Raw genomic sequence first — 25,558 nt, forward strand, 5'->3', positions numbered from 1 at the left:
AACATATATGTCTAGCATTGAATCCATCTTTAGATATAACAAATTTTTAAACTAAGAACTATTAATTTTTGTGTAGGCATTCACTTTCTGTATATTATTTGCGTAATTTACCTCCCTTTCCAGCTCTTATTAGATTGAAGTTCATGGATTTACCAGTGCACTCCTTATATTTGTGGGGAAGTCTCTAGAAATCTGTGAAATGCATAGATTGCCACCTTATTCCATGAGAACAACTCAGAAAAGAGAGTGCAGTAACTTCTTTAGTATTTAACTTGAGCATTGAAAACCAGAGGCAATTTTTGTGAGGCGGGAAAGAATTTCTTTATCTTAAAATATTCACTTAAAGCTTAATTTATTTGTAGAGTAGTCAGTAGTAGGAGTTTATACAAATTACATTCTAGGGATGTAAGTGACTAGTGGATTCGACTAGTTGTTCTCCCCCCCCCCTTACTGCCTCTATCAGAGCAAGTGGGGGGTGGGGGGGAGCAGGAGCCAGTATGGTAATACTGGTTTCCCACAGCACCGTCTCTGTAGGGGGCAGAGGAGGGAGAGGCACAGCAGGAAACAGCGCGAGCGGGACTGCTTCAGTCCCTGCTCATGCTGGTTCCCACTGTGGGTGCTTCTGCTTTTGAAATATACAAACCCCTCCAGGGCTCTTGTACATTTCAAAAGCAGAAGTGCCACAGGGAGCATGGGGTGAACAGGGACTCAAGCAGTCCCCACTCACCCCATGCTCTCTGTGGAGCGACCCCCCCCCCCTTGCTGCCTCTCTGAGAGGCAGCAAGGGGAGAACAGGAGTCAGTGCTGGGGGGAACCAGCTTAAAAGCTGGTTCTCCCCAGCACCGTTTTTGGGGTGTTGCCTGCCCTCCCCACTGCCTCTATCAGAGGCAGCAGGGGGAGGGGGGGAAATAGAGGATGCTGCTGCAAAGCCAGGGCTGGTTGCATGCAGAGACTGCTCCGTCACCAGTCCTTGTTCGCGGTGGATAGGACTGCGAACAGGGGCTACTAGTCCTGGCTCGTGCTGATCGCTGTGCCTCTGCATTTTAAATACTATATTTACTTACTATATTTAAAATGCCAAGTCGCAGCGCAGGTGGCTCTGGAGCCAGCACAAGCCAAGACTGCTCAGTCCCTGCTCGAGTTGGCTCCTGGAGCTTCCCCTGCTGTGCCTCTGCAGAGGCACGTATCGATTAATCATATAGCCGATACAAATTGTATTGACTATATGATTAGCCAGATAATCACATTTTAACATCCTTATTACATTCATGTGCCTAATTATTTTTAAGGAGATAACTCTTAGAAGCACATTTTGGTTCTGAAAATTTGAATGGGTTTTTGTTCAGAAAATTGCATAGTCAGTAAACTGTTCATTTCTTTACTACATTATTATGACATAGTCTTTAGTTGGACCTTTCTTTGACTTGTTGAAGGATGTTTCAGTTGAAGGAGGAGTTAAACACACACAGACACCAGAAATATTTTATTGTTAACCCCCATGTGCCTTTCATGTCCTAACTTGTGTGATAACATGTAGGGAGAATTTTCCCATTGCAAACTATGTACATGGGTAATAAATGGCAACTTGAAAAGGTACTTTTTGGTGACTATAGACAAAATACAGAAATCACTGAAGTATTATGTCAGTATGTAGTGCTTGTAATTTGGTAAGTTTTTAAATGGAGCCCAGTCATAACTTTCTTTCTGATTTAGTTTACTACAGAAGATTTTGAGAGATTATACATCTTCTAGGCTACTTATGGTTAGTACAGAAGAGTTTCTTAAAATACTGCTGACAATTCCCATCAAGTGCCTATAGCATAAAACCTATGAGCTCAGCTCCTGGAATTATGTAATTACATAAGACTAAACTTCCAGTACAACATCTATCTTTTATGGGTTGTAAGTAAAAGCTTGTTAACATGAACTAAGTGCAGCTGATTTAAAGATGTTTGCACACAGCCTGAGAAAGTAACTGATATGTGTGAACTGCTGCATACATCTCTGTATAGTGTTAAATCTCAGACTCACTGTGTGGGAGGCCAGGCCAGTACTACCACAGAACTGTGGCAGGAGAAAAGTGCATCAGGCCCATTCAACCTAATTGAAGCAGTATAAGAGGAGTAGCCGTGTTAGTCTGAATCTACATAAAACAACGAGAAGTCTTGTGGCACCTTATAGACTAACAGATTTATTGGAGCATAAGCTTTCGCATGCATCTGATGAAGTGGGTCTTTGCCCACTAAAGCTTATGCTTCAATAAATCTGTTAGTCTATAAGGTGCCACAGGACTTCTCATTGTTTATGCTAATTGAAGCAGTACACCCTGTATTCTCTGGGTTAAGTATGGGGCGGGGCTGGTTGAGGCTGCCACCCCTACCTCTCCAGGGTGACAAAGGAACTCCTGCCTTTACAAAAGGCAAAGGGGACTGAGTCCTGATAAGAGGCTTCTGCATCTCTAAAAGTGGGGACCCCGTCACCACCATCACTTTTAGTGGGGTGTGGCAAAGCCATGAGGAGCTCTGTCATATTGTGTGTAGGGCTCTGGATTGTCCTCATTTACCCCCTGCTCCATCTCTGTGTCAAATAGATTTTATCTGGAGTCTGCCTCTCAGAGTAACACTAGGGATGTTAAATATCAGTTAATTGACTAGTCAAGTAAACTCATGAATTCTTATCGGTTAGTCTACCGTTCTATAGTCTCTGGGGGCGGGGCTGGCAGCAGTGCGGGGTGCCAGGTGGGAGCTAGTCTGCAATGGAAGCCAGCTTGTCCACTGTGTGCTGTTGCCTCTGATAAAGAGGCAGTAGTGCAGGGTGGTAGCGGCCTCTGTCAGGGGTGGGAGGAGAGAGAATCTGAGCTCCCAGACCCGTCGCAACCTGGAACTAAGACGGGCTGCGTCCTTGCCCGGCTCCTAATACACTTTAAATGCAGAGCCACAGCGGGGGTAGGTCCCAGACCTGGCATGAGCCAGAACTGAGCTGGGCTGCTGGCCAGCCTGCTAAAAAATTTACTGGTTGGTGGCGGGGGGCGGGGGGGGGGGGAAATGTGTGTTCTCTATAGCATTAACCTGTAAGCTTTTGCTTATTGGTTAATCGACTATACTATTACATCCCTAAGTAAAACATGTGAATGTTGGGCTAATTTCTGACATTGGTTATGTATGCAACTCACATTCAAGTCATTTGATGTTATATATTTGTATCCAAGATTAAAAATTAGCCTCCTTGAATATAATTAGTATATATATGTCACATTCAGCAATTCCTTTACATAGATTTTTCTCAAATATTTCCTACTGAGAATGACAGGGCAGGTTAGGTGCATACGGTAGCTGCAAACAATTGATTTTGCAGCTTTTCAGCAAAACCCCACAAACACTTATGCCTATATATATGGTTTAAGTTCTTAAACAAGCTCCTGATGCTTCAGTGATTGCATTTGGATTTTGTTGCCTGCCTTGCGAAAAAATGGAAGTGGAAAGTGTTTTTCCTTAAAATGTAAGGCACAAACTTGAAGAGGTTTTACTTATTGTTTTCAGGCAAAATATAGTACTGTAGACGTAACAAAAAACTTTATAATTGGTTCATCTTGGCTTATCAAGCAAAGTTGAAAATTGAGATGGCCCAAGCTAATGTAGTGAATGGTATTGTTAGAGTATAGTGTCGGCATAGTTAGAATTTTTCTTCTCTGTGATTGATTGGAGTTGTTACCTTTTATTTTTAATCACTTACATTTTTGTAGTACTTCATATCCAGAAGCATCTCTGAGCACTTTACAAACTTAAGCTATTATAGAAACTGTCCGGTGAGGTTCACTATAGCTGTCTCTGGGGTGGAATGTAGTAGTTATTTTACAGTACACCATACAACAAAAAGACAGTAAGTAGAGAGTGTCACATCATTTGAAGCCACACAGGAACTGTAGGGAGGGAAAATGTAATTGCTCAAGTTGGAATTTGGCTAGAAAGACACCTGGATCAACGTGCTACTCTTATGAAATGTACTGAGAACTCTTTAATTACCCCCAAGTGAATAGGGCTTTTGTTTCATATAATATCTGAAAAATCTGCCTTAACAGTAGCACATCTACTGAATCTGACAGCCTTCATTTCAGCATCTAGGTGTTTCTCCTAGGTATTTGTAGATATAGCCCAACTCTGGTTAGCTTGTGAACTAGTCATTTGCCTCTCCCCTTCTTTTCCCCTCCTATCGTTTTTCTGCTTCACTTGTGTAAAGCTTAGAAGTAATTTATTCTGAATGTAGTGAGAATTGTGGTCATTTTTTAAAAAAAATATTTGTATCCATTTACTTTTCAAGAAAAATACTAAAACAAAAACAATTCGGGAAGAAAGTTCTGTAATCTTGGGCTAGTTGCTGAGAAAGCGTCATCCTTTTTTTTCAAATGTGTTACGCATGAGGTTGACCGTTTCTTTTAAAGTGTAATTATTAATAGAGGTCTTGGTCCCTTAGCAAGTTGTGCTTCTGTAGGTAACTTGGTCCATTGCAATGGAGGACCTTAAAGATGGAGACTGTTGTCCTGTAACTTAATGCTGTACGACAACGGTTCTCAACCTATTTACCATTGTTGGCTGCATATGCAACTCTCTGTGTTTTAAGGGGGCTGCATCCACACAGTATGTATACTATATGCATGATCCTGAGGATGTCTCATGGGCCGCAGTTATGTGCTGATTGTGCTCTGCGTTGAGAACCACTGCTTTACAGTAAAGCAGTATGAGTGGAGTACTAGAGTGGTGTGCTTTTCTGTGGCTGATCTCACTCAGGCAGCATGGTATTCTGCTCTGGATAAGTGAGAGCTTTATTTGAGCTGCAGTACTCATTTCTGGGTGAGTAAGCTGCAGTAACCAAGTCAGAGTCACAAAAGGCTGGGTTGCTGTATGCAGACTTTTGTCTGACAGGGTACTATTATTTTGGCAGGTGTAGGTGAAAGATGATGAGTTGAGCAGCTTTGGTTATTTGAATGTCTAGAAACAAGGATGAATCCAGAAGAACTTTGAGGCTATGGACTGAGTCGCGTATTTGTGTTCATGTTTGGTCAAGAATGAGAAAGTGTATGGTGGTAGCAGCTTTTCTGAATGTTTAAATCGTCCCATCTCTGGTTGTTGACATTTAGTTTCATCCACTTCCTGTTCTCAACCAATAGTTAGGTGATAGGGCTGTCCACTTCAGTGAGTCATGTATTGATGTTTAAGTCATGATTTCCCCAAATAAGATTGATAGAGTAGTTGAACAGAATGAGCACTAATGCACAGATCTGAAGGAATCTGTATGTGAGCACTTTGGTAAGGGGGAATAAGTGTGACTTGTAAGAAGGAATTACTTACAACTCACTGTTTTCCTTGTAATCCCTGATACCTTGTCAGGGTGGGTCAATAGTACATGGAGGTCAACAATCACAAGTAACCCAAAGATCTAATAATATAAGCATAGACACCCTCTTCTTTCATTAGACATGAGATCCTCCATAAATATGACTAATACTCCTTCTCTTTCATGTCCTGGCCTGAAACATGAATGGAATGGGTCCAGGATCCTGATAGTGGAAGGCTATATCAACGATGGCTTTTTGCTCTTTTTCTCCCCCTTTCCTCTTCCCCAGTTTCCAAGTCACATGGATACTGGTAATTTGCAATTGTCCATCAGATCAGTGTTTGCTTCCTTGTTTGCTGTAGGGGAGATGGTAAGTTCCATTTTCATAGGAGTGGCTAGTTGTCAGGAGGAGATTTGAATGAATGTGAGGGTTGCTTACTAACCAAGAGTTGTCTGGGTCAGATTTGCATGGCTTCAAAACATTTCTTGTTACCCAAAGAATCTTATAAATTAATTTATGAATTTCCTAGTTTAAGGCACAGGTAGTATTAGGGAACTTTGAATCTATTAATCCATGGAACTGATAGAGCAGAAAATCTGTATTGGAAAGCCTTCACTCTGCATCAGTGCTCACCACAGATCCAGTCCTCCTTTGGACTGAAAACTTAGGCCCTGACTACTCAGGCAAGTTGTTGGTACGACTTCATTTTTTCAGTATAAACTGCCTTGTGTCCATGCACACATGTTTTTTTCCTGCTTTAATTAATCGACTTAGGAAGTGACATAACTTTATTCCAGAATGAGGTATTACAAGCATAAGATTTGTGTGACTGCAACTCTGTTTTGTATTAATTATATTGCGTCTAGCAGTCATCCAGGTGCTGTCCCATGGTACATTGTTTCACACCTGGATTGATCTGGGGTCATGTTGACTGGTTGTCACTTTACTATTTAAATATTGGCATGCACCTAGAGCCTTTGTAATTCCAGCTCGTGGCAGGTTAACATATTGAATCACGTACCTGTTCTAGCTGCCATCCTTCTGGATGATTCCGCCAGGAGGCCCTGGACTACTTGTCTTTTGGGGAGAAGAGCACATCCAGGCCCGTCTGAGCAGCAATCAGCAGCATGCCAAGATCTATTAGCAGCTGCCAGAGCAAATGCAGGAGAAAAGCGGTACTATTGGGATGCAGCCCAGTGCTGTATCAAAGCAAAGAAGCCTCCAACAAAGTTACAAAAAGTGAATGGACTAAACAGGATGTCTTATAATGCTGCCAGTAGCTGCCTGTACTAAGAGAAGCCAGACTGGATTTTTGCAAAGGAGAACATAGCTGGGATTTTGGGCAGTTTGGAGATGACCACAGAAGGCATCCAACCGAGCAGAAGGATATCTCCCAGGCAGCAAAAGTCTCTCTGGCACACCTAACCCTGATCTAGAGGCCCAGGTATCAAAAATGCCACCCAAATCCCAAATGGAGCCCCAGCCTGAAACGGCAGATAATGGAGTTATACCAGTAAGTTTGTTGTGCTGTATTGCAATACAACTGTAGAGGGGGATTTAAACAACTTTGTTCCAGGCCCAGGCTGACAGTCACTGTGTTGGGAGGACATTAGCTATGAGCCTTGCTCCCTGCTCAACTCCCTGGCATCAGTGGCGATTTCAAGCCCACAAAGGTTTATTCCCCTGTCAGCTTGCCACAGCCATAAGTCAAACATGTTGCCTCTCTAAACCCCTTCCCGTGCTATTTGATTCTCCCATGTCCCTTGTGGTGGACCATGCCCTCTTCATCTATTCAAGATGGGAACACTGTTAGGATTAAAACATCAGATATAATAAACATGCCTCCCTACAATGTAAAAGCAGATACAGAAAGAGAAGAAATAATAGAATAGGTACTTTGGCTCACAGTTTGATCAAGGCCTTGTGCTTCTAGCTGCCTTTACGTTGTATGAAGAAAATTCCCAAGATTAGGCTACAAGGACATTTCCAATTGAGTAGTGACTCTAAGTCATTTTTATTTTTCATTCAGCATTGTTAACCTCTTGGGTTCAAATCAATTACTGCATGAGTGTTTGTCTTGCAATGATCTCTGTGCTTATCTGCAGTTGTTATAAAACAGAATTTAAAGCAAAGAAACTGTCATTTGGTACATACATTGCAAGACAATGCAGCCTTCTTGAGGCTGCTCATATTGCTGATGTTTTCCCTTCAACTCTTGTACCAGTTATGGGAGCATCATTTTGGTAAGCAGCAGTGCTGCATGTCTTCCTGGCTTGCCCATTGTGTTTTTTAATATGATCCTTCTCTGCCTCTTGGGAACATACCTTTGGGTAACCTCATCCAGTGTAGGCAATGCCTCCAGAGGTGCATGTGTCATTACTAGCCTGCCCTCTTTTGCTCCCTCATTGGTACAGGAGTTCTATACAAGGAAGAAGTGATGCAGAACACATTAATCTCCAAGCTCTCACCAGACTGGTTAGAGTAGTTGGGAATAACAATGTAAAATTGCAAAAAAACTGACATTGTCATTTTGTATTAGGACAATAACTTACTTGTGCTGTTTCTCTGTTCTTCTAGTATCTGAAAGACTGTGGCCCTTACAGTCAGGTCTTATCAGCTGCTGAATACCTGGCATACCTCTGAAAGAAGTGAGAGGGCAAGGAAGGACAGGTTCACTGATCTCATGACTGCATCCTAGGAGAGGGTCATGACAGCAGAAGAAGGAAGGGAGGATTTCCTGCAAGAGATGGAGAGGCTTGGAAGGAACTGCGTGGACAAAAAAAATGTGCAGGAGGTACACTGGTCCTAAAGAAGAGACAAAGAGTTCTGCTGAAGAACATTGTGTTACTCTGTTTACAGCTATGCCCTAGACCAGCGTGGCCCTGAAGACTGAGGAGAACACAGAATACTGGGAAGCCCCTTTTCAGTTCTGCAGATGACAGGGTCTTCCAATATCATTCCATCCCAAGACAGAGAAAATAGTTTTCATTCTTCTACCTTGCTTGTTTGTGGGCCCTGAAGCACAAACATGTCTGCACACAGTACTGTTCTGCCACAGTTGCATTGGTTTTAAGTTTGCAGTACAATTACAAATCAATAAAAGTTTTTAATATGTAAAATTCAGTTGAAAAATTTCATTGAGGTATTTCTTCTCTCAATAATATCTTACACAAACATATTGCATTCGTTTTCTTGGTTGCAGTACACTACTTTTTGGATAGTGACCTGAAAGTTGGACCAAAATACATCCCTAACCTTGTTTCCCTGACTATTTGGGGCACCTTATTGACAGTTCATAAGGTACAGATCTGTTTCCACCTTCTTCTCCCACTGATTGAGGAGGATCTCTTCTTTGCTCTGTCAGATGATGAGCAGAACAAAGCAAAAGCACTTAAAAGAATAGGCAAATATTCAGAAACATCCAGCCTGACCATAAGGCAACTCTCTCCTCCCTTTAGCCTTCACTGTCATTCGGCAGCTCCTTGGGTATAGTCAAACAACTTCTGTCAACTGTCCAGATGTGCTGTATAAACTTTCATGAGTCAGGGATATCCCTGGATATCCAGCAGAATCATAGTACCATTAATGTCTGAAGAGCTGGGAGAAAAAAATTCCTTTTTCAGGGCAGAAAACAAAGCAGAGATTTTAAATATCCTGGCTCCATGGATCTTTCCTAACATTAATATCGGTAAAACTTCCACAAGAACCAACCAGGGCTTCCATCATCGAGGCAAATATTAGGAATGTGGGTCAGAGTGGTTAAAAATGCTGTAAAAAAATAGGGATTTTTGTTTTTAAATTTGATTTTTTCTTTGTAAAAAAACTTTAAAAATAATCTAAAATTATGTCAACCTATGTTAAGGCTTAAACTTACTTTAATTTATGAAAAATATTTAAATAGTGTGTGATCCCTCTTCAGATTTTAATGACTTGAAGGGTACTGTTTTTTCAATTATATCCAGAATCCATGGTGGTGGGGCATGATCTTTAACTTTTGAAGTCAACTCATGCTTTATAAATACTTCACAATGTCATGTACTTCATTAAGTATCTGTTGTTTTCAATCTTTCAGTGGAGCAAATGCTGGTACTTATTTTTTCCAAATGTGTAAGTGTTTTTAATTTTTGTTGTGCGGGAAAGATTCTGCCATAGTGACCTTTGGATTCAATTTAGCAAGCAGATTCAGAATGGATATTGTCTTCATTTGGATTAGTTAGTTCAGAGTTTGGAAAAAGGGAGTTGAAAAAACTGGAAAGCTTATTTTCCTCTTTGAATCTATGAATAAAAAATATGTGGGAGAAGACACGGTTTACTAATTTGTAAAACCCAAAAGACATAGTCAAGCTTTTTAAGGTTATTTAAGCACTTAATGATGCAAATAGCTGCCTCGCGGTGATCTTCAAAAATATCGAAACCAGTTAGGTGTCTAAGTCCCATGGACTTCAATCTGTCAATTTGGTAACAATGTTAAGATTTCCTTTGTTTAACAATTCAGTTAGTTTTAAATACAACATATATTTTGAGAAACTTACTTTTTTTGCTTCTGTATCCAGCACGTTTAAGGAAGCATGGGTCCTGTCTATGGCCCCAGTATAACTTGGGGACCCTAAGTGTGCCAGTCCATTAATGCACAATAGTTTGCTGGCAAGCCTTGTGACCTTGGGAGAGCAGCATACTCTCAATAGCATGACAGCAGCCTTAACAGTTAGTCTGTACCCCTCTGTTAGACCCATGTCCCGTGGGACACATCTGGTCTGTCAACCATTTTAATCTGGCCCTTGAGCTCCCACTGATTAGTGGAGTCTGGGGCTTGCCCTTCTCCACGTGGCTCCCAAAAGCAGCAGCATGTCCCCCTTCCAGCTCGTATGCATAGCGACCACGCCTCTGTGTAGAAGCCAGCTGGAAGGGGGACATGCCACTAGTTGTGGGAGCTGTGAAGGTAATTGCCACCCAGAGCCTGCACCACTGAGCCACTGCCTCAGTTCTGATTTCCTTTCATCCTCCAAATCTTTTGGTCCCAACCTGGAGCGCTCTCCTGCACCCCAATCTCCACATACCAGTGCTACCCCAGAGCCTGCACCCTTAGCTGGAGCTCTAACCTCCTCCTGCACCCCAGCATCAATTTTATGAGCATTCATGGTCCTCTCTACAATTTACATATGCTGATGTGGCCTGTGGGCCCAAAAGTTTGCCCACAGTTGGTCTAGCAACTCCATGGTGAGATGGATGCTCGTGTAGGTATTGTGCTTCCATTCTGAGATCTACAGGAAAGTAGGTACCTGCATCCTGAAGTTCTACCACTATTGCTGGTCATCCCAGTCCTGCAGCGCTGTTCTGTTTCACCAATCAGTGCTAGTTGGCCACACCCAGGAAGACTACTGTATGAAGTGAAGCTGTTCTAGGAAAATGTCCTGCAAATGTAGCAGTTCAATCTTTTTCCTCCTTTAGCCATATCACTGTGATTGTCTCTCAGCCCATCCAAAGCCATTTAATGGTATGATTGATGAAACATTTGGTGGAGCAGTTTGTTTGTGTTAATGACTGTGAGGATTGCGGTGTTCAGTAGTGTTTCCTTGACTGCAGTCTGAAAATATTGTTGGCTTCCAAAAAAAACAGTTGAAATTATGAGATGACAGGAAAGGGATCATGGGAGCTTTAGTTTAAGCCTGTGTCCCAGAATTTCGGTAGGTTCTAGTGGACATTACACAGTGCAGCATGACAAAACCCTAGAATATGTAGGGTCTTGCAGCAGAACACTACACCATGGGATATTTACCCAAAATGCTGGGTTATTATTTTGCAAAAGCACATTGATATGTGGGCACAGTGATTCTGAAGGGTAATAGTCTACGCTGGTATAAACAAGCTGGTGAGGACACGTTCTTTTGCTGTAGTGCTACTGGTAGTGTATTTGTTATACTGGTAGTATACATGTAGTGGGAAACCTTATATTGAAAATAAGCTCCAGTGCCAACAAGTCATTTGGGTAAACTGTGTAGTTCCTATGGGATAGGTTTTTATCTCTAATTTGTGGAGAAGAATATTTTGTGTAATACAAAGTAGATTCTTGTCTGAATGTCCTTTCAACTCTTAGGAGCGTTCTGTGGCTATCCCTCATTACTAGATACTATATCCTTCTTAGCCACTGTTTCCTGAAGGAGCAAGAATTGCCATAGAATAGGTTTTCTTTTTTGGAATTTTTTGACTTATGTATTTTTAACTTCATGCCCATGTCTTTAACTTTCAAAATCCTTTTCATTGCAGGATGATCAGTTCCTAGGCTTTGGCTCAGATGAAGAGGTCAAAGTACGAAGTCCCACCAGGTCTCCCACAGGTATGTTTAGCTCACAGGGTTGGATGTTGAGTTACATGTGGTTGCTTAACATGGTTTAGTCACACTGCTGTTTACATAGCTAAAGCTTATTCTAATGAGAACTTGCTGGAAAACAATTATAGCTCTTTCTATCTGGTTCTGAATAGTCTACTTAGAGAACTGCTGTTCCTGGGAAGTTATGCTTCATGCATATCTAGCCCAGGCTGTCCTATTTCAGGAGCTGCTTTTTGGCAGAGTCCAGCACTCACAATATAAAGTTCATCTCAAGAAGTGGGTTGTGCCCACAAAAGCTCAAGATACTACTACATGTTTTGTTAGTCTTTAAGGCCGTGGTCCCCAACCCGGTGCCCGCGGGCGCCATGGTGCCCGCCGGGCTCTTTACATGCGCCCGCGGAGCAATCTGGGCTGGCAGGTGCCAGCCCCGGGCGCATGGCCGGTCCCGGCCCCGGGGGCGCCGCGCGTACCCTTGCCAGCTCCGGCGCCGGCTTTGGCCTCGCCCCCGGGGGTGCCGCGCGTGCCCTTGCCGGCTCCGGCTCCGGCTCCGGCTCCGGCCCCGGCCTTGGCCCCGCGGCGCTTACGGGGGGAGCGCCGGCCCCGGGCGCGCGGCGCTTGCCAGGGGGCGCCTTCCCCGGGCGCGCGGCTATGGGGGGGCCCCGCCCCCGGGCATGCGGCTGGGGGGGGGGCTGCCCCGGGCGGGCAAGTGTCCCCGCCCCCTGGCGCCCGGCGGGCGAACGGCCACGCCCCCTGGCGCCCGCCAACCTGAAAAGGTTGGGGACCACGGCTTTAAGGTGTTGCTAGACTATTCATTGTTTAAGTTTTTCCAGTTACAGACTAACTCGGCTATCTCTTTGAAGAATATGAAATGTGTTTCTTCATATTGAGTGCAGCAGGAGATACTCAGAATTTCTTGACATAGAGATAAGACTGACCTCCTGATCTTTTTATGTGGATTTGGAGTCATTTGTTTGCTCTTCACTCTCCAATGAGTGTAATTAAAGTGAGAAGAGACTTTAACTTGCTGTTCTTTTTTTATTAATGAGGAGGTGATGAGCAATGACACAGCAAGCTAAAATGGAAACAGATGAACTAAAATTAGACCACCTTAATCTTCCTATTTGTTGTCTCTTTTCCCTTTGTCTTCTGAAATGTAATGGTTGGAGTCTTACTGAAGACATTAAATTATAGTGGGCAATCTTTTTTAAAATTACTTTTACAAGAAAACTGTCCAAATTAAAGTGAAGTTGGGTAGCTTTCTTTGATCTTGAAGGCAATGGCAGCTATATGTCTATTCCCAATAATGCCAAATTTGGTGTTGGGGAGCTTCCATTCTGCCTCAGTTCCAGTTTTGTATTGCATGTGGGATATGTGGCAGGGTGGAGAAGTGTGAGGGAAGGAGATAAAGAGATCTTGTGAAATGTATGCAGATGTCTAATATGCTAGCACTCAACCTATTTCAGCTGCTTGTACATCACATTCTCTGCCTGGCATTAATTTTATTGTGGAAAATCTTAACAGCCAGTTGATCCTGGCACTAATGATAGTACTAACCTAGTATTGTGGAAAGCCCCCTGCAAACGTGCTATTGCTACTTAGTTGTGTGTAGAAGCAGTTGCCATAAGAGTTTTAACCTTTTTTGTTCCTGTCATTACATTTTTTTTGAGTAGCCATGAAATCATATGATTGACGAAAGCTTATGCCATAATACAATTATTAGTCTTTAAGATGCCACCAGACTCCTTGTTGTTTTTACAGTAGTGGTGTCATCTCTTGGTTTTTCCAAGTAACAGTCTGATATACATAGTTTACAGGCAGTCCCCGGGTTACATCAATCCGACTTACGTCGGATCCCTAGTTACAAACGGGGGAGGGGGTGCAGCTAGTGCGGGGTGCCTCCCCCACTGTTGCCGCCTCCGGCGGCGTGGGGGGCGCTTCCCCCCAGCAGACCAGGGAGACTCGGAGCTAGCCCCCCCCCAGCAGACCAGGGAGACACGGAGCGGCTTTTCTCGCCATGGAGGACGCGGGTCTGCTGGGGGGAACAAGACACCAGCCAAAAGGGGGCACTCCAGAGCAGAAAAATTAATTTCCTAGGGAACAGCAGGAGCAGCAGGCAGTGAGACCCATTATCTTACAGTCCCCACCTTGGGAGCAACAGCTCTTTCCCTCTTCAGCACCAGAGCTGCAAATATCTTGTTAGCATCACGTGAAATTAACAAGTCCCTTCCAGCCTGGCAGAGGTGAAGCTGAAAAATTACCCAGTGGTGTGGGTGGGCAAGAATGGGGAGGAGCAGAACAGAAGGGAAGAGGGGATAAGCCCCAACCCCACACCCTGGCTGGAGCGGAGCAGGGTAAGCCCCGAGGGGATGGGCCTGGTTGCAAAGTGGGTGAGTGGACAATGAGGACCCACCTGTGGCTAAACTCCTGTTCCCAACACAGAATTTTTCTTTAAAATTAATCCTGTGGATAAATTCACACACACACTTCACAGGAAGGGATTTCCATTTTCTGCTCAGCAGAATACAACAACAGCTTTGATTGTATCAATATTTCACTGTGCTCTCCAATGACTATTGATTACACTTAATACCCATTTCACTGAACCATCTGTAGCAAATTCTATTTGGAACAGTAATATGCATTGAATAAACTTTTAGTTATAAAAAACAAAGATTCTGACTATTAAATGAATAACTGGGATCTTTCAGGTACCCCAAAAGGAAGATTTGGATATAGCATGAAACACTGAAACTTATGATCAATTTTTAATTAAAATATCAACCAAAAAAACCTTCATATCAAAACAGTATGTGTTTTTCTTAGAATAAGGAAGTTGTATGAGAATCAGAGTCTTTTCCACCTAACTCCAGCTCCCCCCTCCCAAAAGAATATGTGCCAGTTCCGACTTACATACAAATTCAACTTAAGAACAAACCTACAGTCCCTATCTTGTACGTAACCCGGGGACTGCCTGTATTTCCAAAATCCTTAATTTCTTTGAGGGAGTGAGCTGCTTCTTCCATTAGGAGAATGTTTTGAAGAATTTTTGAATTTTAGTTTAACAGGCAATAACGTTTGGAACCAAAGAAGCCATGAAAATTGGTCCGATTCAAGTTCATTATGAACATGGGAAATCCTATGAATGTTTTTTGACTGTCCCCCCTTTCTGAAGAAATGAAGTAATGGATTCATGTGTCATTACTTGTACTCCCCATTCCAGAGCTATTCTGATGTTATGACATGCTTTCTTTTGGGGTGCATCTGCACTGCACCCAGAGCTTGAAATAAGCTACACAATTCGAGTTGCGCAAATTGCACAACTTATTTTGAGTCAATTTCGAAATAGCTTATTTCAATAATTGGAACTGTCTATACACGGGTATCCTGAAATAGTGCTGTGCTGGAGACGCGGCCTATGTTAGCAGTGGGAGTGGATAGTAACTACAGAAAATTTTTTTTTTTAAATGAACTAATTTTGAACTTTTTTCATCCTTTGTATATGATCTTTCAAGAGATTTAATATTAGGAGTTACTGTTCCCTTCAAAATTATTTTTGGTATTCATTTTTATATATGTAAAAATTCTTTAGGTGGAAAGATATTTGTACTTGAGCTTATTTTCTAAAACACCTTTTTTTTTTTTTTTTTTTTATAATGAGGAGGGTGTTTTGTTTCTGGTGAGACCCTTTTATGTATAGTTCTTATTATTAAGTTGTCTTCCTAGTGGGTTCATGAATCAAAATTATGGTAGCTTCTTCTGTGCGTGTAATGTGATTTGTGATGAGTAAAGTCAGATGTGATTGGGATAGTGTTGTAATAGCATACAGAAAAAGCCTAACATGGGATCTGCCTTCTCTGCTTCCCCCCCCCAGTGAAGTCTAGCCCACGAAAACCTCGTAGGAGACCCAGAAGCAGTCCTGATGGAAGTTCAGCTGCACATTCAGACTCTTCATCAGTGTGTTCTCCCCTGAGCAAGTCTGAAACCATATCTATGGAAAAGATGAAGAAGAAGGATATGAAAAGTGGGGAAAAGAGACGAGGAAGACCTCCAACACTTAGTAGTGTGAAGTTCAAGTTATCACAAGTAAAGGACGCATCAGATGTTCAGAAGGGGAGCAGAGACGCAAAAGCGAGTCTGAAGAAAATAAAAAGGGCACCATCCACTACATTTCAACATGCTGCAAAAATCAAGAAGTTACGAACTGGGAAACTCTCCCCACTGAAGTCTAAATTCAAGACTGGGGGGAAACTTCAGATTGGAAGGAAAGGAGTTCAGATTGTGCGCCGGAGAGGAAGACCACCATCTTCAGAACGCTTAAAGACGGCCTCACCACTAGTCATCAATTCACAGCTGGAGAAACCTCAGAGGGTACGTAAGGAGAAAGATGGCACACCACCTCTCACAAAAGAAGAAAAGACTGCTGTCAGACAGAGCCCCCGTAGGATTAAGCCGGTTAGGATTATTCCTTCTACCAAGAGGACAGATGCAACAATTGCTAAGCAACTTTTGCAGAGGGCTAAAAAGGGGGCACAAAAGAAGATTGAGAAAGAAGCAGCTAAACTTCAGGGTAGGAAGGGAAGGACTCAGCTCAAAAACATCCGGCAGTTCATCATGCCAGTTGTGAGTGCTATCTCTTCGCGGATCATTAAAACACCCAAGCGATTCATTGAAGATGAAGACTATGATCCTCCTATTAAAATAGCTCGCCTAGAGTCCACACCAAACAGCAGGTTTAGTGCTACATCTTGTGGGTCCAGTGAAAAATCAAGTGCAGCTTCTCAGCACTCATCTCAGATGTCTTCAGATTCCTCACGATCTAGTAGTCCTAGTGTAGATACATCTACTGACTCTCAGGCATCTGAGGAAATGCAAGCTCTTTCTGAAGAGTGCAGCAATACTCCAGAAGTTCATACCCCTTTACCTATTTCTCAGTCCCCAGAAAATGATAGTAGTGATAGGAGGAGCAGGAGGTTTTCAATGTCAGAAAGGAGTTTTGGCCAAAGGGCAGCTAAAAAACTGTCAGCCTTGCAAAATGTGTCCCAGCAGCAGTCTTCTTCCTCTCCTCCTCCCCCTCTGCTCACTCCTCCCCCACCATTACAGCCTGCTACTGGCATGTCAGACCACACACCTTGGCTTATGCCTCCAACAATACCATTGGCCTCACCTTTTCTACCCACCTCTGCTGCACCCATGCAAGAGAAACGGAAATCAATTCTGCGGGAACCAACGTTCAGGTGGACCTCTCTGAAGCATTCTAGGTCAGAACCACAATACTTTTCCTCAGCAAAGTATGCCAAAGAAGGTCTCATCCGTAAACCAGTATTCGATAACTTTAGACCACCACCACTGACTCCAGAGGATGTTGGCTTTGCGTCTGGTTTTTCAACACCTGGGGCTACAACTCCAGCTCGCTTGTTTTCTGCTCTTCATTCGGGAACGAGATTTGATATGCACAAAAGAAGTCCTCTGCTTCGAGCTCCAAGATTCACTCCAAGTGAGGCCCACTCCAGAATTTTTGAATCTGTCACCTTGCCTTCATCTGTTAGTCGAACCACTGCAGGAACTTCTGCGTCAGGTGTCTCTTCTAGGAAACGAAAGAGAAGAGTGTTTAGCCCAATCCGATCAGAACCCAGATCTCCTTCGCACTCCATGAGGACAAGAAGTGGAAGACTTAGTACCTCTGACCTGACCACTCTCACCCCTCAATCTTCGGTCTCTTCTTCACTAACTAGCATGTCTGTTAGTTCTCTTGCCACTAGTGCCTTAAACTCTACTTTTACTTTTTCTTCTCATTCCTTGAGCCAGTCTGGGGAATCAGCAGAGAGAAGTCAGAGACCAAGGAAGCAGATAAGTACTCCAACTGAGCCTTTTTCATCCACTAATCCTACTCCTCTGTTTCCCTGGTTCACACCAAGTCCCCAGACCGAGAGAGGGAGAAATAAAGACAGGACTGCAGAGGAACTGTCCAAAGACAAAGATGTTGACAAAAGTGTAGAGAAGGACAAGAGCAGAGAGAAAGACAGAGAGAGAGAAAAAGAGAACAAACGTGAATCGAGGAAAGAGAAAAGGAAAAAAGGGTCAGAAATTCAGAGTAGTTCTGCTTTGTTTCCTGTTGGTAGAGTGTCCAAAGAAAAAGTTGTTAATGAAGATATTGCTGCATCATCTTCAGCTAAAAAAGCTGCGGGGCGGAAGAAATCTATAGCAATAGATCCTGTGGCAGATACTTCTGCTGTGGCTCTTGTAGATACAACAGCTGGCAAAACCAAAATGCCTAAGAAAAGCAGAGGGGGCTTAGAAAAATCAGATCTAGATCTAAGCCCCACTGTTCTGCCCCCGGAGAAAGACAAAGCCCTACGTCTCTCTACTCCTTCATCAAGCACTGTTAAACATTCCACTTCCTCCATCAGCTCTATGTTGGCTCAAGCAGACAAACTTCCAATGACTGATAAGAGGGTGGCCAGTCTCCTAAAAAAGGCAAAAGCCCAGCTGTACAAGATTGAGAAGAGCAAATCCCTCAAACAAGCAGATCAGCCAAAAGCACAGGTATTCTTTCTTTCAGACTTATTCATGAGAGGACTTCACAGTGCATTTTGTTTTGTACTTGGAATGAAAATTGTTAATGTCATTCAGATGCTAAAATAGAACAGCATATTAATTTGAATAACTGTTAGAGCAACAGATGGTAACTAATTTGAAAATGAGAATTACTGGGCAGAAGTTGAGGGGGAGAAAAATCTTCTGGAGTCAGTTCAGGATGGAGCTGCATATATTTTCTGAGTGCAGTGTAGTTGCTTTGTAGATTCTTCTGGCTAGGTCTGATGGAGATGTTCAGATAGTGTATTCTGAGTTTAAAAGGCAAGGCTGAGGCGAACCATACAGTCATCTCCTGCCCTTGGATGGATCTTTCTGTTTCCTCCCCTTGCGTACAGAGCTGACATCCAAAAGGGATAGTGGTCTTGATCTCTGAATTTTTTTAAGGTGCATGTTGCCATGATTTCTGTCTTGTGGGATGGAAGTGAGGTCCCATGGGATTTTTCATCTAAAGAAATGGGACCTCACACATCCATCTTTCTTGGCACCAATGGTTTTTCAAATGCTCTCATTGTAGTCTGTTTTGGCTACTAAAAAGTTGATATTGCACAAACATAGGAACCATTCCCTGAAAATATGTTTGTGCGATGTCAACTTTAAATAGTTTAAACTAGCGTTTGAGCTGCTGTCAGAGGTGACGTTTGGGAATTCAGTAAAATAGATTTTTTTTCAGCAGAAAACCTCCAAAGTTTTTCTCCCTGCTGTCAAATTCTATATCCTAACACTTGTCTACTCTATACCACTTAATGCACTCCTGGCCAAATTCATAGTAGAAAAAAATGACTTTGCCCTTAAATTTGGCTTTATGGGGGTCCATTTGTTTATCAGAAATGCAAGACAAATCGTGGAAATATTATTTAATTATTCAATTTCTTTTAACAGCAGGAATTTAAAGGCTGGTTGTGCTGTAATTTCTAGAACCTTATAAAGGGGAATGCGACCTTACTTTCTTATGTCCCATTGACTACAAGGCTTTCCAACATCCTGATTCACTCTTTTGTCTTCTGTCAGTGCAATTATTCTGGGATGATGTTCTGGCCTCTCCTGTCCTTATTACCTGTTCCAGCTCTGATATTTTGGTACAGATACATTTGACATGAATATACTGTATTAAGAAATTCAAGTCCTTGAAGTAAGAGGCTTAAATTGGTCATGGAACTCTGGTAAAAGAAAAAGAGTTTTGTTTTACTGTTCTCTAAAATACATCTTTACTGGGCTGGAAGCTACAAAAGCTATAGCTTTGACTCTCAAATTCTTATAGTTTTGAGCACTGGTTTTGACCACTATCTTTTTCCTTAAGAATGTTTGGTGTATTTTGCAAGCACATGCAGAATGCCTTCTTCAAAAATGCTTATGTTCTTGCACACCTGAAACTTAGGGTCAAGAGAGTGATTCATCAGAGACATCAGTACGAGGACCACGAATAAAACATGTCTGCAGGAGGGCAGCTGTAGCGCTAGGCCGTAAGCGGGCAGTGTTTCCTGATGACATGCCTACTCTGAGTGCCTTACCATGGGAAGAACGAGAGAAGATATTGTCTTCCATGGGGAATGATGGTAAATTCAAGGCTTTCAACTTTGGGTCTGTGGAGTCGTGCAGAATTTTGATGCTGTTGCCCATTAATTAAATTTTTTCTTGCATATATGGTTGAATATATGTTTCTCCGGAACGAACACCATGGTGCATAAAGTTATGCAGGGGAAGGTCTGAGTTAATAGATTTCAGATATTTTCCATAAATATCCAGTCTACAAGATAATTCACTAATCTGTTCATTTGATGAGTCATCTATGCCATGAGTTATCAGTTTCTCATCTGAGATTGCTCACAATAGCCAGTCAACTTGTATGACTCTGAGGATGGCCTTACACTTGCAATGGAATGGATGTTTTCCGAGTAAACTAAAGGCTTCTGAAATGGTGTTGGTGGCCACTGAATTCACATCAGATTTTTTTTGCCAGATAAGTCATCAATAGCTGGCTCGGAAGAGGCTGAACCCCTTGCTCCACCTATCAAACCTATTAAGCCTGTTACCAGAAACAAGGCACCCCAAGAGCCTCCAGTGAAGAAGGGTCGGCGCTCAAGGCGCTGTGGCCAGTGCCCAGGCTGCCAGGTTCCGGAGGACTGTGGTGTCTGTACTAACTGTCTAGACAAACCCAAGTTTGGTGGGCGCAACATAAAGAAACAGTGCTGCAAGTAAGTGTGTATTTAACAAGCTGCGTGGCTAACCCGTGTGTTGAGGGGAAGCCCTGGGATTATGGCTGGGAGATTTTCTCATTCACTGCTAGAAGCAGAGTTGATAGGCTTGCAAGGGAATCCCTTTTGTTCAGTCTTGGTTGGTGTTGGGCAGAGAGCAAAAGAAAGTAAAACTTGCTGGAGTATCTTTGCTCTGAGCTGTGGACATCTTTTCTCTACCGCTCCCTCTGCTATACTCCAGCCCCTGAAAAATCTTGAAAGAGGATTGCAGGGTATGGGGAGCTGCAAAATGCACTAATACTTTACAGGTAATTTAGTAATTTCAGGCAAGACTGAAATTTATTTACTCAGACAATATGTTGAAGAGGTGGATTTCTCACAATATATATGATGTTTATCCAGCATGTATTTGACATGCAGCTGGACATTGGCTGAAAACAGATTTTTTTCTTGATCCTTTTTGTCGGTTTATTTAAACATTTTTGTGTACATTCCTGAGTTTGGAACTTACTTTCCTCGTCTCTCCACTAGTCACTGCATTAGACTAGTTTTACCCAGACTGGATAAAGTGTTTGAGAAGACAGCAAGTGAAGTGGCATAAATATTGTTGTGATATGAAGGCTATTTATAAAGTATAGCTGTGAGAATTGCTGCATAGCATGCATTTGTGTGAAAACAGTCTGCAGAGTACAATCTATAAGCCACAGCTTGGGCATAGCCCTAGACAAGGTTTCAGAGTCTGGACCCTGCTGCACGAAGTAAAGAAGAAACAAACACTAACTCAGTACAACAGATATTGCATGCTTAATATCACACAAAATCTAGGAATTAAAGTTATGGCAGAAGAACAACTTGATGACCTTGTCTCATCCCACTCTATAAATGGAGGAGCAGTTCCCATATGGGTAGGATTCTTTTTTTTATGAATCAAGTCCAAATTAAGTCACTAAATGGCTGTCCCAGCCCTAATTAGCCTTAATCAAAATTCAAAGAACTTGCAGTTGAAGGATTTGAGGTCATTTTCCAGATCTTTTCAATGCACTATGAGACTTCTATGCCTCTCAGCCCTATGAGAAAGAGAACTGATAGTGATATCACCATGATGCTGACAGGGCCACTTCATTTCTTGGCACGCCATTCACATACCTTTGCATTGGATGATTGTGCTTACTTTGAAACAAAAGGAAACTCAGGGTTTCCTCAGCCTAAGCACTTGGGAAGGAAAAAGGAATGGTTCAGAAGTGGTAGTAGGAATGTTGACTGATGGTGAAAAGGCTTTTTCAGCAGAAAACCCTGCTGAGGTGTGCTGCTGTCCTAGACCAGTTTCTGATTGTTCCAATTTAACTCTTTTATCTCAGGATGAGAAAGTGCCAGAATCTGCAATGGATGCCTTCAAAAGCCTATCTCCAGAAGCAAGCTAAAGGTATGCAGTGTGTTCTATTGATCATCCTTTTACATACTAAATTCAGATGTGAAGCTTATGTGGCTACATTGAGCAGCAGAGCCAAAGACACAAGATTGAGTCTCAGGCAAAATATTTCAGGAAGCATGATCCATATAGGATTTTGTCCCTTGAGTTGTAGTGGGAGCAGGAGCAAAGCTACACACAATGTCTAGAATCCGTGATGGTATTTATCATTTTCATTCTCCAGTTCTCTAGATTCCTTTCCTTTTTGTGATTTTTGGCTGTTGTATTGAAACTTTGGTACATTTTCCCTCCACTCCATTTATAACTCCCTGCATTTTAAACATTGAACTCTTAAAGCTATAAGCCTTGGCCAGTGTGAGCTTTGCAAGCTAAGTTGCTGAATTCTTTGAATTTGCTGTGCAAAATTTCCTTTTTTCCCCATAGATGTGAGGTAAAAGGGATCCATGTCAGCAATGAGCGAGGCTAGTGAGTGGGTCACATGAGTACCTCTCCTTCATCTCAGTGGCTGCAAAATTGTCATAACCAAGACAGTCTCCCGGGATAGTAATTTTGCTAACTGGGCTTGCCTTCCCAGAATGTGGGGGGTGTACCGACTAAACTGTAGCAGCGCTATGATTGGATGCAAAGGGAGCACTCAGTGCTCACTATCAGCGTTGTGTGCAGTCAGCATACACCTCACTTCATGTGCCCTGGCTTTATGTAGGTGTCACTTTTTTATTACACAGAAAGAAACCAGTGGAATCTGGCAACCCTGCATGTGGGTAACGGTAAACAAAATGTCTCATGGGCCACACACACAAGCCCAGTGATCTACAGGTTTTCCATCATTGATCCAATTCCTAATGTAGAAAGATTGGTTCATAAGAATATTGTCAGTGTACTAGAACAGTGGTTGTAGTATAGGATATTGGACATGTCAATTTGAGTGCTTGCGTGCATTCCTTTTAGAGCACTGAACCACTTTTATCCCAAGGAGCAGAGTAAGTTTTGTTCCTTGTTTGTATACAAGTGTAAAATGAGATGGGTGGCTTGAAGTAACATAGTTGATCTGATTTTTCTTTTTTTATTTTCTTTTCTTCACAAGAGCATAGCTGCCAAATTGAGTCAGTATCTGTTCAGGACACCGCCCACTGTTGATAGTGGCCCATACCAGAGCCTCAGGGAAGTGTGCAGAACAGGTCAATCATGGAGTGATCCACTACTATCTTCTGGCAGTCAGAGGTTTAGGATTTGCATCCATAACCATGTTGGATAATTGCTATTAATGAACCTACTCTGCATAAACTTATCCCGTTCTTTTTTGAATACATACATACAATGCTTCCTTTTCTTTGGAGTAAACCAGGTGCCTATTTTTTCAGGTGATGGCTGTTTTTTGTATTGTAGAAAGGGTAAATAATTTCTCTATTCACTCTTTCCCTTCCATTAATAATTTTACAGACCTGTCAGATTCCTCTTCCTCTCTGTTAAGCTGACCAGCTCTAATCATTTTAGTTCCTCCTCATATGGAAGCTTGTTACATAGTCTAGATACAGGCAGTCCCCCGACTTACGCGGATCCGACTTATGTCGGATCCGCAGTTACGAACGGGGCTTTTCTTGCCCCGGAGGACACGGACTGCGGGACCTCGCGGTCCCGCCGCCCATGTACTCCGGGGCGAGAAAAGCTGCTCCGCATCTCCCTGGTCTGCAAAAAAAAAAAAAAAAACCACACACACACCCAAACACACACAGACTGCCAGTACACCACAATTGGTAGTAATAAGATGCTAAATACGGTCATGAGATCACCATTCATTTAAATTCAACATATTGAATATAACACCATTCATTTATATTCAACAAAAATCATATTAAATATGTACAAAAAAATAAAACTATCAAATAATATTAATTATATTCATAGTTTTCAATGCGAAGAGTGGTTTTTCTTCTTTTCTTGGCAAATTCTTTTTATATTTGGTTTAATACTAGAAAGATGGATTTGCATATCTGGCACAGCATTCCGTCGATTTCTGTATTTTGTTTTCATTGCTGCATAGTTCGAGAACCCAGTTTTGCACAAGTATGTACTGGCAAAGGGTAACAGCTGACGAATTGCGCATCTTAATAAAGATGAATATTCTTGACTTTGACATAAGTCACTCCAAAATGTAATCAGAGAAACTTCTTTAAATTTTTGTATTAATTGGACATCTGAAGTGATTTCAATTAGGTTTTCATAATCTTGTGTAGAAAAACTGACTGGCTTTTCTGTTAAACTTAATGGATTTCGAATCCAGTTATTGTTGTCATTGATGTTCGGAAAATACTTACTGATGTTCGTGTATAAATCGCGGAGATGATCTGCAATGTCGCTGCGAATATCTTCATCAAGTTTGTATCCATTTTCTTTAAGGAAATCATTCAGAGTTGGTAAACAATCCAAATCATTTCGTCCTACAGATGAGATCCAAAACTGTAGCTTCCGTGACAATGACAAAATTTTGTCTTTCGCATTAAAAATATTTACATTCTTTCCTTGCAGCGACAGATTTACTTCATTTAGTTTTGTAAAGATGTCTGCAAGATATGCAGCTCTAGATAACCACAAAAAGTCTGTTAAACGATCAGACAGTTGGAATTTGTGATCCATCAGATTTGCGGAGAGCTCATGACGCAATTCAAATAATCTAACCAGCACTTTTCCTCGTGATAGCCACCTGACTTGTGTATGTAGAAGCAGGGCTGTGTGCTGACTACCCATATCTTCACACACAATTTTGAATAGTCTTGATTGTAATGGTCGAGTTTTTATATAATTAATAATCTGTACTGCTTCGTCCAACACATTTTTAAGAGAGGGAGAAATATTCTTAACTACCAGAGCGTGTCTGTGGAGAATGCAGTGACTGCTGGTGTAGTTTGGTGCTACATTTTTTATTCGTGTTACAGCGCCAACCACTGTTCCTACCATTGCTTTGGCACCATCACTGCACACATCAACACAATTTTCCTAGCTTATTTGATGTGTTTTCATAAAGTTATTGATACAATTGAATATATTCTCACCAGTTGTATTGGTTTGCAAAAATTCACATAAAAGTAAGTCTTCTTCAATAGAACTATTAAAATCATAATGGACAAATACAAGCAGAACTGCAAGACCTGCAACGTCAGTGGACTCGTCTAATTGTAATTCATATGCATCACATAAATGCAGCCGAAAAATAAGCTCCTTCTCGATGTCAGCAGCAAGATCATGAATACGACGTGTGACAGTATTGTTTGATAGTGGCACAGCCTCAACTTTTTTACTAGACTCCTGATCCAACATACACATCACAATATCTTTTGCACATGGTTTTATGAGTGATTCCCCAATAGTGTGTGCTTCTTCGGCGAGCGATATGTGATAGCTTACTTTGTAAGATGCCTCTGTTGCATTTTCATTATCAGATTTGGCAATTTTTGACATGAAGAGTTTACTTTTTTCAAGTGATTCAAGCTTTTGCTTAAAAAAACTAATGTCTTTATCTTTGTATTCTGGATGATTTGTTTCAAAATGTCTTCGCAATTTAGCAGGTACTAAACAACTATTATATAATATTTTGTTGCACACTACACACTGGGCACCTGGAGCATCTTCATTTCCATTGCTTGTGAATCCAAATGCCAAATAGTCCTCACAATACCTGCATTTCT

General features: G+C 42.0%; 1 protein-coding gene across 1 annotated transcript in view; it reads left to right on the forward strand.

Moving 5' to 3' along the window:
• KMT2A (lysine methyltransferase 2A) overlaps nucleotides 1-25,558 on the forward strand; it is a 99,751-nt gene that overhangs the window by 15,831 nt on the left and 58,362 nt on the right. Inside the window, 5 exon segments of the mRNA XM_075909540.2 lie at nucleotides 11,597-11,666; nucleotides 15,532-18,203; nucleotides 19,630-19,807; nucleotides 20,212-20,446; nucleotides 21,805-21,869. Coding sequence (XP_075765655.2) covers nucleotides 11,597-11,666; nucleotides 15,532-18,203; nucleotides 19,630-19,807; nucleotides 20,212-20,446; nucleotides 21,805-21,869 — 3,220 coding nt within the window.

This window comes from Pelodiscus sinensis, chromosome 25 (genome assembly GCF_052426305.1).
Source record: "Pelodiscus sinensis isolate ZL-2025 chromosome 25, ASM5242630v1, whole genome shotgun sequence".
Classification (NCBI taxonomy): Eukaryota; Metazoa; Chordata; order Testudines; family Trionychidae; genus Pelodiscus; species Pelodiscus sinensis.